This window comes from Python bivittatus, unplaced genomic scaffold (assembly GCF_059951505.1).
Source record: "Python bivittatus isolate LINGU-HERP-01145 unplaced genomic scaffold, Pbiv_v1 ctg000190_np1212, whole genome shotgun sequence".
NCBI classification, from domain to species: Eukaryota; Metazoa; Chordata; class Lepidosauria; order Squamata; family Pythonidae; genus Python; species Python bivittatus.
In genome coordinates, this window is record NW_028277042.1 from 10,591,340 (window position 1) to 10,610,149 (window position 18,810).

General features: G+C 42.4%; 1 protein-coding gene across 4 annotated transcripts; it reads left to right on the forward strand.

Moving 5' to 3' along the window:
- The first annotated feature begins 4,800 nt into the window (after nt 1-4,800).
- On the forward strand, nt 4,801-18,800 carry PDP2 (pyruvate dehydrogenase phosphatase catalytic subunit 2). 4 transcript variants are annotated; one of them, XM_088136015.1, is made up of 4 exons: nt 4,801-5,121; nt 5,737-5,873; nt 7,655-7,719; nt 12,210-18,800. In XM_088136015.1, the coding sequence occupies exon 4, from the start codon at nt 12,252-12,254 to the stop codon at nt 13,866-13,868; it is 1,617 nt and encodes a 538-aa protein (XP_087992141.1). In that variant the 5' UTR covers nt 4,801-5,121; nt 5,737-5,873; nt 7,655-7,719; nt 12,210-12,251; the 3' UTR covers nt 13,869-18,800. The 4 variants fall into 4 exon arrangements, with proteins under 4 accessions (XP_087992141.1, XP_025025070.1, XP_025025064.1 ...); XM_025169296.2 differs by having other exon boundaries at nt 4,802-5,121; nt 5,737-5,846; XM_025169302.2 differs by lacking the exon at nt 5,737-5,873.
- Nucleotides 18,801-18,810: the final 10 nt, after the last annotated feature.

The following is an 18,810-nucleotide window of genomic DNA, read 5'->3' on the forward strand; positions in this document are numbered from 1 at the left end:
AATAAGCTGCAATATGCTGAGTCCACCCTTTGCACTAAGCTCCAACCAAACAGACCCAGCCGCTGACTAATGGTGGTTCTTCAAGATATGCAGCAGGAACTTGTTTTCCATCTCTAGAGTAATGCTAGTGATTTAACCTGAGATTCTCTGAACAGGACATGTAATCTACCAACGAGCAGCTGACCTTCTCCTCTGTTCATCTTCAACCACTCCTTGTTGTCTTGTTTTAGGACAATTTATCATTCCTGTCATTGGTCCTGCTCCTATGTTAGTGGCAAGTATACACAGTTGTGGAAGAAATCCACAACTGCCACCTGGTGGCCTTGATAAACACTCTAGTCCTCCACCTCATCCTCCAATCTGTATCCTCCAGGTGTGCGAACACCAGGATGGAGAAGGCTGCTATAGCCCTGACCGGAGATTATTGGACTGACTTCTAAACCGATATATGGGATTACCTATAAAACTGCTATTATACATCACATTTTATTGGGAAGTAAACCACATTCAACTCCATAGGACTCAGTTCTAGGTAAATGAGGCAGAACATCCTGCTGGAAATGGGCGGGTTTTTCTCACTAACTACAGGTAGTCCTCAACTTAAGACCGTTAATTTAGCAACCATCTGAACTTACGATGGCACTGAAGAAAGTGACTTACAACTAGTCCTTGCACTTACAACCGTCACAGCATGCCTGTCGTCACATGATTGTGATTCAGGCACTTGGCAATCGTCGCATTTATGATGTTTGCAGCATCCAGCAGTCACATGATCACCATTTGCGACCTTCCCAGGCAGCTTCTAACAAAGTCAACAGGGAAGCCACCAGGGAAGGTCTCAAGTTGCGGTCACATGATGTCTTGCTTAACAACCGTGGCAAAAAAGGTTGTAAAATTGGGTGCAATCATATGATGCCTCACTTACCAACTACACTACTTAACAACAAATTTTCTGGTCCCTATTGTGGTCATAAGCCAAGGACTACCTGTAAGCTGAAAAACACTCTGCTTAGAAGCCATGTTTTAGAGCAGAGGAAGATGCAACATATTTTGGCAGGCAGAATCACATTTATGTTTGGGCCACAGCAGGCAGAATTAGAAGGGTTGCACCACACCCATGGATGAGGTCAGGATGTTCTGTTTTTGCTGGGGGTTAGTGAGGAGAGGATGTCTAGGTGTAATTCTTTTTGTTTCTAATCATGATAACCTTCTCTGAGGGCTTCTGCTTCAGTTTGGGAGATTTCAGCTTCAAATTGGTGGGAATAGCTCTCCTCATTTCTGGAATTGTGGCCTGAGGAAGCCTCTAGAGACCACAAAAGGAGGTTCAGAGGCTATATGTGGCCCTGGGTTCTCCCCTCATTTGCCCAGGCCTCCTTTACAAGAATATAGAGCATTCCAAATGTTCCTCTTTATTGGAAAATCAACAACAACAAAATTCATTTGACAGTGCAAAGTTTTAAAAATAATAATAGTTGTTGTTGTTATTATTATTATTATTATTATTCACCTGATAGCTGGACTCTTGTAATGCTTGATATTAAATCAGAAGTGGCTTGACCGCTTGGAGATCCTTTTCATCTTTGATACCTCCAAAAAGCCAAGTGTTTTTAAAGATGTCCTGGTAGATACAGTCTCTCCTGTTAGAAAGCAACTCAAAGATAGCCTGCGGCAAACTAGACAGATCCTGGAACAATATTGAGCAATATTCAATGAAATAGAGTGAGATTGATAATTACACCTGGAGGTTAAAGAAGTAGAGCAATTGACTTGCAGGGGAGAAGGGTGTGTGGTTGGTGGGTCTCCGCTGCGGTGTGCAGTTTTATTTAGGAGGATCACAGCAAGTGGCAGCACGGAGGCAATCACAGCTGATTTCCAAAAGTGAAACAAGACTGGACTTGCTTAAGAGTTGGATGGGAGGCCATCAGGAGATCCAGAGCTGCAGACTAGTCTGGGAAGTCAAATACTTCTAGAAGAAAGAAAACTACTTCTATATATGGCTGCCCAAACCCCAATATGGATGTTTTCATATAGTTATCAAGAATTGGGCTCTATTTGAGGAAGAGTTTACTAAAGTGAGAGGTTCAAAGAATTACATGGAATACAAGTATACCGGAAGACTCTGAAAGCAGCTTTAATGCTGGCTATATCTGACAGCACATGCTTATCGTAACTAAACAGTATTTACACTGATAACACTAAATGTTTTATGTGCACGCATTCTTTTTCCAGGAAATCACACCATAAATATGTTGCCCAGGAAGAACTCCTATCCTTGAGGAAGAAACTGATAACAGAGAAAAATACAAAATAAAAATAATCTAGTTACTTATTTACCCAACATTATATTTAATTTGCTTCTTATTACTTGCAGTATACACTCAGCACAAGGCATTGCCTTTAACTATGCCAGGACCCTTTCTTATTATAATAATTAAGTTGGGGTCCTAGCCTGTTTTCCACTTGTTCCATCTTAAAGAGGTCCCTTAAAGAAATAAAAACGCTCACTCTGATTACCGCTTTCTTTAGGGCTACAGGATCTGAGCTGCAAAAATCCAGATCACCACCAGATGGCAGGAAAGGGACTGCTTTGCTGCCATCCAGATTTGCACACCGCAAATATGGTAGCCTACTGTAGCTCTTGTAAAAAGTTACGGGAAAAATGAGGAAAAAAATGGAAGTGTCACTTTGTGGTAATAACAGACATTGTAGGAGGAAAGTCAATTTGGTTTCTTACATGGTCCACAAGGAGGCAGTAGGTGACCAGGTTCATCCTTACTGGGACTCATCAGAGGGACATAGCCAGATCTTATTCGATGGGATTCAAACCCTCTACCAGAAATTAAAGTCACAGATCTATGCATTTTAGATGACTATAGAGAGACAGGAGTTATCCAGGTCTTCACACTCAGTAGTTGCAGAAAGGGATCCATAGGAGCTCTCATAATGGTATATACCAGTGTTTCTCAACCTCAGAAATGTTAAGATATGTGGACTTCAAGTCCAAATATCTTAAAGTTGCCAAGGTTGAGAAACACCGGTATAGACTGTCCACCTTCCCTTAGGCTCTCAGGGCAGAGACAGATGTTATATTATGTCATGCCCCCATGTCCAGGGTTTTCATGACTTCTGCTTGGGGCAGGAATTTCTCTATTTTTACACAGTGCACATCCGGTGTGGTGTTTTCAGTTATAGTGACCACCAAAAGGCAACACTTTACCAGTTTCATCTTTTTTTTTTTTTGAATCATCAGATGTGGGCAGCCAGATGTTATTCTATGGTGTGCAAACCTTCCACCAGAAATTAAACTCGCAGACCTCCACATTTTAGATGATTACACACAGATGTCTATCTATCTATCTATCTATCTATCTATCTATCTATCTATCTATCTATCATCAATCTATCATCCATCAATCTATAATCTATCTGTCATCCATCTATCTATCATCTATCTATCTACCATCTATCTATCCATCTATCTATCTATCTAGGTCTTGGGGCTCAGCATAAGCAGAAAGGGGTATATAGAGGCTCTCTATCCTGTCCACCTTCCCTTAAGCTGTCAGAGCAGAGAGGCATACAGATGTTAATTTATGTCAGGCTCCCATGCACGAGGTGTTATGGTACCCAAATACCAGGAGGGGGTCGGTAGTACCTTGCAAGACTGGCAAATGTCATGAAAAGGTCTCAGAAGTTCTCATGATAGAAAGAGGAAGGAGCAAAAGCATGACCAAGGCTGGAAGGAAGAACTGGGAGGGAGTTAAACAGACTTGGAGCACCCAAGTGTATGGTCCAAAAGCCACATTGCAGGCCTACTCACTCCTTTTCTGCAGATGCTTCAAAAGCGAGTAGGGCTTTTTAAACCAACCAAATGCTTCTCCAGAGGGTTATATTCCATCAGCTTTTTAACCGATGACAACTGAAGACATCCACAGGGTGTCACCGACATCTTTAAAGAAAGGGCCCTGGTGCTCGAGTAATTTTTTTCTTCTTCTTCTTTTAAACGCATTTTGTCATTTCCTCTAAATATTCCTTTAGGCTGTTCTACAGAAGAAGAGCCAAGAATTACGAGCTGACTGACATTAAAAACATGGGAGAGGGGAAGAACCAGCACATAAAAAGGTCGTGATGGAAAAATCCCGGCCTCCGATTTGGAGAGGTTTGCAGCTGAGATCGTGACCAACTTCGACCTGGGTTTTTCCATCACGACCACCAACGTCCTTTTTCCTTCCCTCCGCTGAAAAAACAAAACCAGAGCGAAGGTGGGCTTTCCGGGTTTGGATCCACCTGAAATCCAAACCGAACGCTCTGCTTTGACACTTAAAGGGGTAGCCGAGCCCGTCCCATCCGCAGGGAACGCGGCCGGGGAAGCCGGGTTCAAGGCGCTTGAAACGCCTGGGGAACCCGGGAGTAGCGTGCGCGCTCCTCTGCCTCGCGCAACGTCTGAGTCCGGCCGCCGCGGGCAGCCAGGGGAGCGCGTGCGGGCACCTCGGCTGGCCCCAGGCCTCCCACCCGCAAGCCCGCCTTCGCCGCGGCAGCCTCGCTTCGGTCGCTCGGGAGGCGGGTTGCAGCGCAGGATGCGTGCTGCGAGGCCACCCGAGGACAGGCGAGGCTGGCACAGATGGCAGAAGGCGGGGCAGGGCGGGGCGGGGCGGGGCGGAGGCTTCCCCTTCGCCAGCCCAACGAGACAGCCGGTCTGCGCGCCGCTCTGGAGAACGTGGGTACGTGTGCGCACGTGCACCCCCGACCTTTCCGTGTAGCAGGCTGTGGCTAAGGTCCTGGGAGGCTTACTAGGAGGGGAAACAAGGCCCTGAGGGCTGGGCGTGGGGTTAGGGTTGAGCTGGGGTGCCAACCGACTTCATCCGGGTTTGTTCAGGGAACAATGGCTAAGTCGGCCTGAGAGGGGGGACCCCTCCCCCGTTTCGTTGGAAGGCTCCAGGGTCAAGCCCCTCCCCACTGGAAACGACGGGGGGGGCTTATTCTCGAGGCAGCGTGTTTGGGGCTGGGCGTGCTGTCATTTCCCGTATAAGAGGGGAGGAGCGCCGCGCCGCGCCTCGCCTCGCCTCGGGACAACCCATACGGCTCTGGTTGCTCGGCAGGCGGGCAGACCCGACGCGAGAGGTACGTCTTTGTCAAAGTCTCCCTAGGTTGCACGGGCGTAGACCCCCAGCTTTGAGAATACGCGGGTTCGCTTTACTTGCTGGGGCTGCGCGAATCCAAAAGGACGTGGGGCCCCGCCACTTCTAAAATGGCCGTTCACACGTTCTAAGAAACCCTCTCGGCGGGTTCCGTTCCGTTCGGAAGTCTCCGCGTTCTCGGGAGACCGCGTTGAGGCTGCAAACCTCCGAACGGCCGCTGGGGGGCAGCAGAACCCAGCTGGGTAGCCCCAGCGAGCTCGCAGCAGCGCGGGGGCGTGACTGCCCACGGCCGCCACTCAGCTCTCTGATCGCCTTCTCACGCCTCTCGCTGCAGCCAATGGCTGCGCATTCCAGGGGCGGAGCCACGCTTCTTTTGAAGCCTCGCTTTGCCTCGCTGTTTTGACCAGCCGCTTCTTGTGAGCGCCGCAAACCAGGATGTTACTAATCGTACGCGGGTTTTATCTTTTCGGCGGAGGTTTCAGTATGCAGGAAGTCAGCAGGTGAAAACCTTTATCGCCTGGAGAGAAATACTGGGTGGGTGGGTTGGTTTTGGTTTTTAAGCGTGGGTTATTTCTTTATCTGTTGTGTTTCTCCGTAGACTTTGAAAGGGAGTGCCGTGTAAACATGATCAGCCATTAGTTGCTGCAGATCGGATCGACGCTGGTCCAGAAACGGAGCTGGGTTCAAGAGTTACAAAGTATTTACAAGGTGGAGACTCTCAAGTTGAATGCTTAGGTCCGAGCCTGCCATTTTTGTTGCCAAGGAATTTGATTTATTAATATTATTGCTATTAAACTGTGTGCCTCTTAGAGGGGCAACAGCAAGTCTGGTGCGGCAGAGAAGATTTTTTAAAAGGAGGCTTGGCATTCCATTTTCCTTTTTCAAAAAAAATAATTTTTATTGAAGCCTTTCAACAGAATTAAAAACAGTGCAAATTTTGAATGAAGGAAGAATAAAGAAAATGTCATAAAAAGTGAAAAAGAAATATAGAAAAAGAAATGGAAAAGAAAAGAAAGATTCTAATGAATCTTCCAACATTTTCCGAAGTTGTAAAATTTGAAGGTAGCAGGGCATTTGCTACAGTTTTTTTTTTCTCTCTCTCTTGCACATGCTGGGAATAGATTTACAAAGTGGTCGTTCTTATAGGGTGTAAGTTTAGGAGAGGAACAGTTCTCTGTATATTTGTTAACGTGTCATGGAGTAAGGAGCACTGTATGTTCCAGAACTGTGCGTGCATCACATGTGATTTAAAACAAGTGGTTTGGAGCGTGTGTGGGTGCAGCAGCTCTGTGCTATTTATGAAAACAGGCAGGTCTGTTTGGGAGCTTCCACCGGGCCCTGAAAAAAGAAGCAGCTGCTTTAATGACCCAGCTCATTAAAGTATCACATCTTTAATGTGATTCTTATTGCAGCTTGCTACATAACGTTTTAAAGGCTTGTATAAAAGGTCAGTCCCTGAGACGTTCCCAATTATTAGTGTTACATTCTCTTGGGTTCTCTTTTTGCTGGCTGACCTTTTTGACCATGCAAACATAGTCAATACACTTCTAACAACATCACAGAAGTAAAGTCAACGAACCCCAACCCTCAGCCAAAAACACTGTTATCAGGTTCTAAAATAACATTCCCGCTGCTGACCTGTTACTCAAACAGCACGAAGTTTAGTTTGATGTGCCCGTATGTGTAACAAAATGCGATGTCTTATTAACTTGACTTAGGTACATTTTAGGTTCTCCTTTTGCTGAGCTGGGCTGAGCACCAGTGGTGTTCAGCTGCACGTTGTATTTTTTGCTGAGGTTGTGAAGCGGTTATGGGAAGGGAATGACAGGGGTGTAGTTGTAGGGTGGGAAGTTGAGGTTTGCAGCAAGGTAACAGAGGGAGGCTTTAATATTCAGGTTTAAAACAAGTGTTTGTATAACACATTCTGCAGCTGATCCAAGCTGTAAGCCGAGGAAAAGGGACTTCAGCATGATATGGAAAACCCACCCTGGAAGGCAGTTTTTAATTTGTGGCATGTGCTGTCATATTTTTGTCATATTTTGTCATATTTTGTGCATTGTAGTGGCATCCTTTTTCTATGCAAACAGCACAGTCCTTGTCTATGGATAGCAAACAGTATCAAATGGTCAGAAATACAGGTAGTCCCCAGTTTAAGAACGAGTTCCGTTCCCAAGATCTGTCCTTAAATCGAATTTGTATGTAACCCAGAACAGTATTATTGCATACAATAAGTAGTATTGTGTAATTAACTCAAACCATTGCATATTTAATTTGAATCATTGTGCATTTAATTTGAATTTTGCTACAGGAGGCTCCGTTCTTAACTATGGGTCGTCCATAAACTGGGCGTTCTTAACCTGGGGACTACCTGTATATTGTGAATACATTAGAATTTATAGTTGAGTACGTTAGACTTTATAGTTAAGAGGGAATAATGGCCTTGTTTTGCCAGCCCTGACAATTAACATGTTTCTGTCTTTTTAAAAAAAAATCTTATTACATTGATTTTTCAACAGGTCTTTGTGAAGGACATCTGCCCTGCTAATACTTGGAAAGAGCAAAAACATGAATGATTAACAAGGTAAATAACTTTGAAATGTTTCATAATTCCTTCTTGCATTTTTGTTTGGTTTGTTTCTATAAATAGAAGAAACTGTATGGATTGTAATTGGGAAGAACGGAGTGCAGTGGAAGGGAAGAAGCCAGTCTGTGTGAAAAAGAAAGCCATAAAAACAAACAAATGTGATTTGAAAAACCTGGCAGGTTTTCTAGTGCAAACAAATGGAAGATGGCAGAAACTCATCAAGAAAGTGGAAGCAATTGTTGTAACGGTGAAAAGGAAACTTCACAACTTCTGTTTTTCACGAGAAAGTGGAGAATGAATCTTGCCAGTATTATATACAGATTAAATGTATAATCACTAAGAATACCATGGGCTGCAAGACAAACTAGTCAGTCCTGAACTAAGTAAAGACAGGTTGAGTTTTTGATTAGCAGACAGAAATTTGCATATTTTAGACATGTGGTGCAAGTGGATGACTAGAAAAAATATTTTATACATCATAAGATTCATGCAAGGAACAAAAGGGGAAGATAACAGTGGATGGATAACACATGTTTGTCCATGCAATGACCAGGTATCAAGTCCAGCTCAGTGCCAACTAAAACCTAGATTACAAGCACAGACATTGCCAAGAGTATGATGAGATGCAAATGTGGTGTTTTTGCTTTTAAATTAATAGGTCTTCCCATTTTAACTTATAAACCATGATTTATAGCCTAGCAAGTTCTTATAAATTTGGGCAGTTGTGGGTTACTCCATAAACATGGATTGGCATACTGTATTGATGCAGCTATAATCTTGGGGTAAAGAGTCAGAAATGTTTATGAGACGTTAGCTCCATTACACGTGTAAAAAAGCACACACAGAGGTGGTGCCAAGTGACGAAACAGCCCAAGGCTTCTGTATGAATGTTATCTGAGCTCATTCACTGCCTTTTCTTCCTCCACACTTCTCAAGCAGAAGTTGTCTCGCACCCAAATTGCCCCACTTGCGAAACAAGAGCTGGAGCTCTTCTTTTGAGACTGGAAGGGGCCAGAAACCGACAGCTAACATTACTCCCTATTATCTATGTTACTTATACATTATTTGTATCGTGCCATTTAGGATAGCTATCCTTCCAAAGTGATTTGCAAGCAGTATAAATAATGGTCAGTTATTTATACTGCTTGCGAATGGCAATGACTGTTATTGAATATTATTGCTTGCAAAATGCAATGAATATTGAAAAAATCAATGGATGAACGACAGCACCTTTGCTACTTGGGCAGCTGGCGATTGTTGTGATGGTGGGGGAGGGCCAGGAGAGAGAAGAATCTGGTTGAGCAGGTTTGTTGTCTTCCTGCTTCTCTCTTCTGGGATCCTTCAAGATAATAGATCTTGGGTGGAGGTGGATGGAGCAGCGTGCCTTTCTGCCTCTATTTTGCATCAAGTTTGGGCAAAGCTACCTTGGGTTGCAGAATTAAAATTGGGGATTAGTTGTACATCTCGTGAGTGGTGTATTTACATAACGTGGATTTGAACATCACGAGCTGCTAAGAAGACACAGTACTTTATCTGAACCCAACCCTGAAATTGGAAGCAGCCTTATGTTGATTTGTACTGTTGATTCCTCCAGCCCATTTTACGATGTGGGTTGAGTTTACTAATTGTACTAACCCACATCGGGTGTCAAGTTCCCATGACATGGGAGGAACTTGTAGAGGAATTTAGCTCTGGCCTTGAGTAGGACTAGGATGAAGGAGAGGAAAGACAGTTACTCAGCCTTGGGAAAGTGTGAGAAAGAGACTATATTGTCCTTCAGAAGGGGTGGTGAAAGTTTAGAACAGACTTTCAAGATTCTCTTAATACCATATAGCCTACAGGTATTAAATATTCCTGGATTTCTTGCCGTGTCTGTTCCTTGACCCTGTCCACCTTGAAGAGCTGACACAACTGGACAGTAAACTCCCCAGTTACATGGACAAGCACAGCCAAGAACTTTTGTAATTCAGGGAAGGAAGGTGCTCTCTGAACTAATGTGAGAGATGGTACAGAATTTATAGCCACTCCTACTTCAAACTTTAAGCTCCTTGATCTTTCTTTTCCCACGCTCCCTTGAACTGCGGTTGAAAACAGCTGCATGTTGACATTCTCTGCTTTCTGGCTCTTAGCATCTTCCTGAGAAGCTGCAGCTTCTAACAGGATCCTGATGGAGAGAGCTGCTGGATGGACCAGGCTGGGGTTGGGTATCATTTCAGGCTTCCCCTTCTTTCTTCTCACAGCTTTCTGTATCAGTGTAATTTTTCCACCTCTTTTCTTTTTTTGGCCATTGCAGTCAGCTATTCATATGGAGAAGCTTATATTGAAATAACTCTCCTATCTTAACTCAGTACTTTTCATTCAAAGCAGCAAAGCTATCAATCGGTCTAATCAGTCCAAACCCTGAACCCTATTTTTCATGGTGTCCCCTGCACAATTCCTCTCTTCCACCCAGATCCTAATGTCATGCTTGTTGAGGAAGTCTCACTTGGCTTGGCTCCCATATTGTACTAAATCCTAATCCATTTTTTACCAGTGATAGTTCACACATCCAGCTGAATCAGAACCAGCCAAAATACAGGCTGGCTTAGGGTAAGGTGTGAACCAGGCCTCTGACAAGGAAAGGCTCTCTAGAGTTTTAGGAAACAATTACACTGTTTTGGGTGAAGACTTATATTTGAGATCTTCTTTGTGGCAAGCCACTGTTCTTCCACTGAGATGCAGATGTTTCCTGATGAGCTAGGTTAATAAATTACTTGGAAGGTTTGATAAAAAGAGAACAACCACAGGTAAATAGAGTGTAGGCTTATGTATCTCCTGATGTTTATTTCTTTGGAAATGCTCACGTCCTTTGTTTTCATATCTCCTTATGGTTTCATGGTTCTTAATAACAGAGTTCAAAAGCCAGGCTCAGCTGTTACCCAGGAGTTGATTGTAATTAGATTGTTGGTGTATATTTTTTTTGTGAGGGGATAACTTTTTCTCCTTGAAGAACATCTGTAGAAGGTGTAGGGACAAATAGTCCTCACTGGGTTCATTTAATTCAATGGTATACAACAATAAAACGTTTCATTGTGTGCGTACATATACAAGATAGAATGTTTTTTGTTGGGTTAATGTCCATCAAGGTAAGAATGTTTCCAGAACATGCAAGTTGTCTTTTGCTCACTACTGAGCGTGTTTACGCAGAAACAAGCCTTGCTGATTTCTGTGGGCCTTTTCCTCCCAAAGGAATGTGCATCAAATTGCAATTGAAGAAAAGTGGGCAGCAATGTATGATGCTACCTTACTTGCTTATTGGACCTCTTTTGCGCTAGCCATAGGGATTAAACACAGTTTTTGCTCCTCATGTGGGAGTTTACAAAATAGATTTCTTAAATCTGAGAGTTTTGCAACTGTAACGTGGCTGACTTTCCATTCATTTATCGCTATTTAAGAGAAGCAAGTCAGAAGTCTTTCATTGGGTAAGAGCTCTGCAAAGCATTGGGTGATGCAGGTTCTTTAATTGTCAAAAAGCACATTCTGATGAAATCAAGTTACAAAATTAACCCAGATGAGCAGTCATATGTTACATGATCCCTGAAAACAAGAGATGATGTCTAAGTAAATGGTTTTTGCTATCTTGAGATCTAAGCGCATTCCAACAGTACTTACAGTTGGCAGTTTTAAAATCTACCTCTGTTGTGGTAGTCCAGAAATCAGCAAACTTTTCAGGCAATGGGCATCCACAATGTATAGTGACTTGCTGTGCCTCTTAGTTAAAAAAAAAAAAAAAAAGGAAAGCTCTCAAGATCACCAAATGTCATAAGATTTCAGCTACCATACTCCTGAGATATTGTCAGCCCTTCAAGGCAGTCCAGACTAGAAGCACAAACCATGAGTACTGACACTACCTTTATTATAAGGTTACAGTAACAAAATCTTGCAAGTCTGAAAGCACCTCTTTCCTCCTTTACTTTTACTTTCCAGAAAACTAGGGAGAGTCCCTTTTGAAATGCTTCCCATGTCCCTTTTCCTTCTATGAGCTGAGATACCTTTGCGTGATGGTTGTCTAGGCTGTGGCTCTTCCTCCTGCTCTCAAGGTCATTCCCACAGACCATTACAGATATGACATTAGAACACCCAAAACCTCACAAGATTTAGCAATCTCAGTCTCAAAACATTTCTGCCATTGCCATTTTTTGGAAAAGTTAAAAATATTGAATTTTGCAGGGCTGTAAAGGCTATTGAGGGATACTGCAATTATGAAGGTGTCCTACTGCTAACTCCTGTTAGAGTCCAGACTTATTGTTTGATTCCTTGTATGTGAATGTTGCCAGAATGGTGACTATAAGTTCCTTGTGCACGCTAAATTATTATTCAGAACAATTACAAGCTATTATCATTTATCTTCAGGAGCCTCTTGGTACAAGGCAATTTGGAAAATCAGCGCTAGAAATTGTGCAGTCTTCATGTTTTCTCCTTTAATTATGTTTTTGTTTTACCTGTAGACTTTCCAAAACGTGCTGATTTGAAGGCTACGGAATCTTACGATGGGCATTATGCCTTCTTGGATTATTATTTCGAGGTCCACTCTTGCCACTTTGCCTGGAAGAGGACGCCTATATTCCAGATACGTCCTGACTCAGAATCAAGTAGCATGGAAGAGTTTGTTTGCCAGAGGTCGTTCAAATTGGTTTCTAGCGGGCTGCAGTTGCAACATCAATAATACTTTTCCTCTGAGAAAAGCGTTCCGACATACCTCCACAGAAGAAGAAGACTTCTCCTTCCATCTGACACCGTCACAGATCGATGAGGTCTTAAGGGCAAGTGAGTTGTCCTACACTGTCCCTGAGTTTGATGGGAAGAACCTCAGCTCGGTACTGAAATTTGAGTCCAACCACTTGGGAGCCAACGTGCCCATAGAAGACCGCCGAAGTGCTGCAACATGTTTGCAGACAAGGGGAATGATGTTCGGGGTCTTTGATGGCCATGCTGGCTATGCCTGTGCTCAGTCGGTTAGCGAGAGGCTGTTTTCTTACCTTGCTGTTTCTCTTCTGCCTCGGCAAACACTGGAAGAGATTGAATTGGCCATGGAGTCTATGAAGCCAGTTCTGCCCATTCTTCAGTGGCACAAGCACCCCAATGACAGCTTCTTCCATGAGGTTGCTTCCCTGTACCTGGAGCAGCTCAGAGTTTATTGGCAAGACTTACTGAACCCGTACACAGAACTTGGACTAACAATGGAAGAAGTTTTGATCAGTGCTTTTAAAAGGCTGGACTCAGACATATCATTGGAAGTTCAGGCACCTTCAGAAAATGAACTGCTGAAAAATATAGCTCTTCAGGTGGCTTTCTCGGGTGCAACTGCCTGCGTAGCTCATGTTGATCAGGTTCATCTGCACGTTGCAAATGCTGGGGACTGCAGAGTGATCCTGGGAGTTCAAAACTCGAATGGAACATGGTCTGCTTTACCCCTTACACGAGATCACAATGCTTTCAATGAGTCAGAAATCTTGCGGTTAAAAAGTGAGCACCCAGCTTCTGAAGGGGACACTCTCATTATGAACAACAGATTGCTGGGAGTCCTTATGCCCTCCAGAGCTTTTGGAGACGTCATGTTCAAGTGGAGTCAGGAGCTGCAGCAGAGTGTCCTTAAAAACCACTGCAACCTGGAGGGTTTACACATTTATGAGTATGTCCCTCCATGTTACCATACACCCCCTTATTTAACTGCTGAACCAGAGGTCACTTACCACAAAATAAGGAGGCAAGATAAATTCTTAGTTCTTGCTTCTGATGGCCTGTGGGACATGTTGAGTAATGAAGAGGTGGTCCAGCTCATTGCAAGCCATACAGTTGAACCTGATGTCCAGAAAACCCAGCTTGCTTTTAAGAAACCAACCAGTCTGGGGTATGTGCAAGACCTACTGCTTCGGAGGAAGGCCAGGACTGTCCAGCCCTGTGACCAGAACGTGGCGACCCACCTTATCCGACATGCCATTGGCACTAACGACTATGGGGAGATAGACCAAGAAAAACTTATGGCAATGTTGACTCTTCCTGATGATTTGGCACGCATGTATAGGGATGATATCACTGTTACAGTGATCTATTTTAATTCAGATGTAATTGACAGATACTACCAAGAGGATGAAGAAGGAGCCTGAGGCTTCTGAATTCTGAGAGTCAGTAGGGTTTATTTCAAATTCCTAAAAATACTCTTGTACGGGAGCCCCTGCCCATAAAATCTGTGCCCTGGCTTTGGGAGACTGAGTTTAGCTCTCTCTAAGCTTCGAATTCCTGTAAAAATCAATGCATTTTTGACTTGTAATATTATTTTTGGGCAATAATTTGATTTTAGTGGAATACTTGGGTTTTGTAGCAAATCAGGTGCCTGGGAGAGGGTGGTGCTAGTTGCTTAATGTGAAACCTAAAACAGGTAGCTAGAGATGTGTGGACTCTGAGCAGCTTGTGATGATCAACATTTCTAAAACAGATTGGCATGGCAATGGTGCTCTTCGTCTATGAGCTCTCCAAAATTGTCATCAGTGAAAAGGTTGAATAAGATGAATTATTTTATGCTAGGTGCATTTCTGAGATCGATTTGGGTTGCGGTGGGGTTGGGGATTCCAATCCATACAACCTGAGTTGTACTGAAATCCAGAGAAGCAGCTTCAAAGAAAAGTATTCTGAGCCTCTCAAAGAATTATGGCTTGTGTCCAACAGTGACCTTCTGCCAGGAAAATGTCCACCTGGGCTAGGTCAAATCCCCCAGCCCCTGGAGTTCCTTAAGATACAGCTGCTTTCATAGGATTGTGGAGGGTCATTGAAACACTTCCCTGAATGCAAATTCATTTCTGCAATGCTGAATTTTGTTTTCTGTTCCCAAGTCACCAGCAGAGATTGCCAAGTGCTTCATTGTATGATGTCAATAGGGAAGGTTTCTTTCAGCTGTTTAAACAGTGTCCGATGCGATGAGCTTTCCTCCGTAGCTTTCTGCTTGAAGCCCAGCAACCCCTTTTCTTTTCTCATCTGACGCTACAACTGTTCATATGCTGCATTAATTGCTACTTGAATACTTGCAGATAGTACTTCAGGGATTTCAAACTCTTCTTGATTGCTTCTGGTACCATAGCAAGTCTTATGTGAGTGCCTCTTGTTGTCTTAAAAAAAAAAAAGCCTCAAAAGGGATTACTAGTTGTAGCTGTGCTGTGTTCTTGAAAGGCAATTGGAAGATGTTTTATAATGCAAGGAGATAAGGATATATATGCGCCCTTGGATCAATGCACAATGTGGAAAATGAATGGCTTTGATTTCCTAGGAATGGACAGATATTGTGCTTTTTATTAACTTTGGATCTTTTTAAAGAATTTGGCATTCTGTTTGAAAGCTGGATGGAAATGAATATGTATATGGTACCAGTCACAGTGAGTAATGCACTATGTTGATGACTGTTCTCTGAAAAAGATTAGTACGCATTACTCACTGTCTGAATCATGATTCTAGGGAAGTCTACAATGCTGCATTTAATTTCCATTGAATGGTTTGCTGAATTACTCTTTGCATTCTTAAGGTAAAGGTATGGTTCCAACTCAACATAAAAACCGAACAGCCGTCTTGTATTGACAGACGGTGGAATTTTCTGTTAGGTGAGTTTCAGAGCTTTTTGAAGGACACATCTGATAGTAGACATTTTGTCACTAAAGCACAGGAGATTAAAGTCTTCAAATGACACAAAGGAAAGAGTGGGTGGGATGGAGCAACTGAATGACGCTAGACTGGTTGATTAGATTTGAAGTAGAAAAGCATTTCATCTCCCCTTTCAGTTCCAAGAATGTTGTGGTCTGCAACTTAACAGGAAAGGGGAAGAAATGGGTTAAGAAGAGCTGAGTAGTAGGAAGGAAAAAAACTTGCAACATATTGTGCTTAAAGATTTGGAAAGGGAAAAAGACTTGTTACATTTTGTTAAATTAGAAAAACATAAAGGGCTAATCATTCTGTTAGCAGCTTAAACAAAACTTTTATGTATGCTTTGGAGCACAAGTGAATTTTAGCCATAAAATATTGCTTAATACGTGAACACATCAAAGTTCTGCATTTTATAACTAATGCTGCTAAGCGTTATTGGACTGCTTCAAATGTGCAGAACAGTTTCTTTTAGCAGAGGGAGATTCCAGCGGGAGATTCCAGCGGGTTGCTAGAGCGGCCTGCTCTTTGATCTTGAACAAGGTTTTTCTTTGACCATCCATTGTCTATCATCACGCTAATAGACAGGATCACTGGGTGTCATTTTTCAAGCAAGTGGAATGTAACAAGTAATAAAGGTAACAGGACTTTTCTTTAACAAGGTTTGTTAGCAATTACTGCTTTAAAAATCATTAAATTTTTTTATTGTCAACAACTGATGGTAAAAACAGAGTCTTTACAATTTTTGAACAGATAGGCAAATAATACTTTGGACTGTGTCCATTCTTACTGTAGGTATTTTGCTAATTTCATATGTGGTAGGAGTTGATTACTTCTGGATCCCCTGGTACCAGGATTTGCATTGTATTTCAGGTACCCTGGACTTAGATATCCTATTAGGTACCCTAATCTGTAAAGACTGAAGGCTTTGTTTTAGTTCCTTATCAAATCTTCCTTTTCTGCCGTATCTGATCCCTTGATTCAGAGCATTTTTGTTTAATGTACTTTTCACTTTGATTATTTCAATCTTTTTATGTGCATTTATTGGCTCCCTTCGGGTCCTGTCTTTTCCAGTTGTCCTTAAGTATCCTGACGGTGCCTCATTCACCAATTTTTCTTATGGCCTTTCTTGCTCCATTCATGTTGCAGGTATTCCTATGCATTTGAGTTTTCTCCTCTCATCCTAGGTACTGTTATTTCCATTTGACAATCACCCATCAGCTCTCTTTATCCAGAGAACTTTCCTCAAACCTGCCTTAGCAAAACCATTCCAGAAGTGAGAGGAAGTACCTCTGATCTGTCGTCCTCGATTTATTGAGATTGGAGGTTGTTTCTGATACCTTAATGCAAAAAACTGCAAATCTCTATTTGATAGATTCTCAGCTAGGGAGGTACTGAGATTGAACCTGGAAATGTATGCACACAGAGCCATGTGATCTACCACAGACCTATCAAATATCAACTCAATTAGGTTGCTCCATGCTACCTTACTGTTTTCTAAATCATTCCTCGCTTCGCACGTTTCTACATTCCTGTTCTGCATAGGTTACAGAGCATCCAATATCCTAGAGTGTAAGAAATTCAGTAACATTAGACCCTTATTTTATTTAGAATAGACAAATATATCCTTGAATATTGAAGTATCAATGATAACAAAGCAGTCGGAGTGATCTTTTAAGACCAATCTCCAGAACAATGCAGGGTCTTATGGCAAGATATCTGTATTGTGTGATTAATTTCAGAGGATTTTGTACTGGAGACGTTTTCCAGAATTTTGTTCATTTTGAAGCTGGTCTGTGGCTGAGTTAAATACAGTTCAAAAATTTATGTGAAAATAGGGTCAGTAATGTCTAGAAATTATTAATCTTTATAGAATGCAGTTGCAGTATAACAGATGCATCTGCTTCAAGAGGAAGCATATTTATTTGTGCATAACGTTAATTTAACACAGTACTTCAAGCATTTTTAAATGTTAAGTTAATAAGTTAAATGAGGTAGTATTGAGATGAAGAGAACATTTATTACATGTATATACTTTTAAAAATATGTTCAAACCTTTGTTATTTTTTAAAGCTTATTGTACTTGGGAATAAAGGCATGAGTTTAGGATGAATGAAAGGGTAAGAAGCCAGTTTGCTGTTTTTCTTATGTGCAAAATAGACAATACTGGTTGTGTGCCTGGAATGAATGAAGATGAAGCACTAAATCAGATGGTCTGCTTCATTTGCAGGCTGAACTTTAAAAAAGAACTTTGAGTAATAACTGAAGGTGAGGATTTGGCCATGCACAGTGGGCCTTTTTTTCATGAATATACCATCCCTGTGATATACTCCAGTTATTGCATCCTAGTTTCATCATAGCCTTTGAACACTTCTCAAGGGCAATCTCCTCCATATCACAGTACCATAAAAATCTATATAAGTGCTCCCTCTTGTAGAAGACTCTTCAGTTATATCATGATGGTCCTTCAAGACTCTTCTATACATCCTGAATCTTGAAACAGATGTACAGTATACAGGTAGTCCTCGTTTAGCAACCACAATAGGGACCAGCAACTCAGTTGTTAAGTGAAGCAGTAACTAAGTGAAATCATGACCGTGCTTACGATCTTTACCTTTCCTTTCCTTTACAGACCTGTGAAGGTCATAAATGCAAGGATTGGTTGCAAAGTTATTTTTTGGCCATGCAACTGGCGTAACTGCGAACAGTTGCTGTCTGAGGCAGTCGCTAAACAGGACTACCTGTACAGGTATTATATACCATCAAGTGTGTCAACTGCCTTACTCATGGAACACATGTCCTACTCTCCCTACTTGTCCTGGCACTCTTCCCTCAAAATTTCAACTATTTTGATGGTTTCTTGGCTTCTGTGTGTTGTTGAGCATAACGTAATTCAAAGTTACAGCACTATCCATTTTCATTGCAAGATGCTGCTAGAGAAAAAAAAAAGCCACTATATATGTAAGCAGGGAAAAATCAAACCAGGACATTTTCTATAGAGAGCCTCAGAACTGACAACATCTGGTCAACTTTGTCTGGGCTGGGAAGCTAAGCAGGGTCAGGCCTGGTCAGTACTTGATTGGAATGCTCCAGGAATACCAGGGCTCTAAAGTAGAGTGGCAAATTTGGGGGTGGGGGTGGAAGAGGCAGTGGCAAACCAATTCCATATTCCTCTGTGTGGAAGTATCCATGAAGTCACCAGAAATCCAGCTCAACTTGAAGGATCAACGATATAAGCAAGGAGATTCAACCCAGAAAGCTTTTTATAGACTGTATTAACCCATTTATTTTAACCCCTCCTTAGCAGTGTGTCACACAATCAGTTTGTGAAATTGACCAGAGGACAGGCAATTGGCCAAGGGGAGAACAGTGGATGGAAGGAAGAAGAACCAAGTGAGTAGGAAAGGGTTTAAATCAATACAT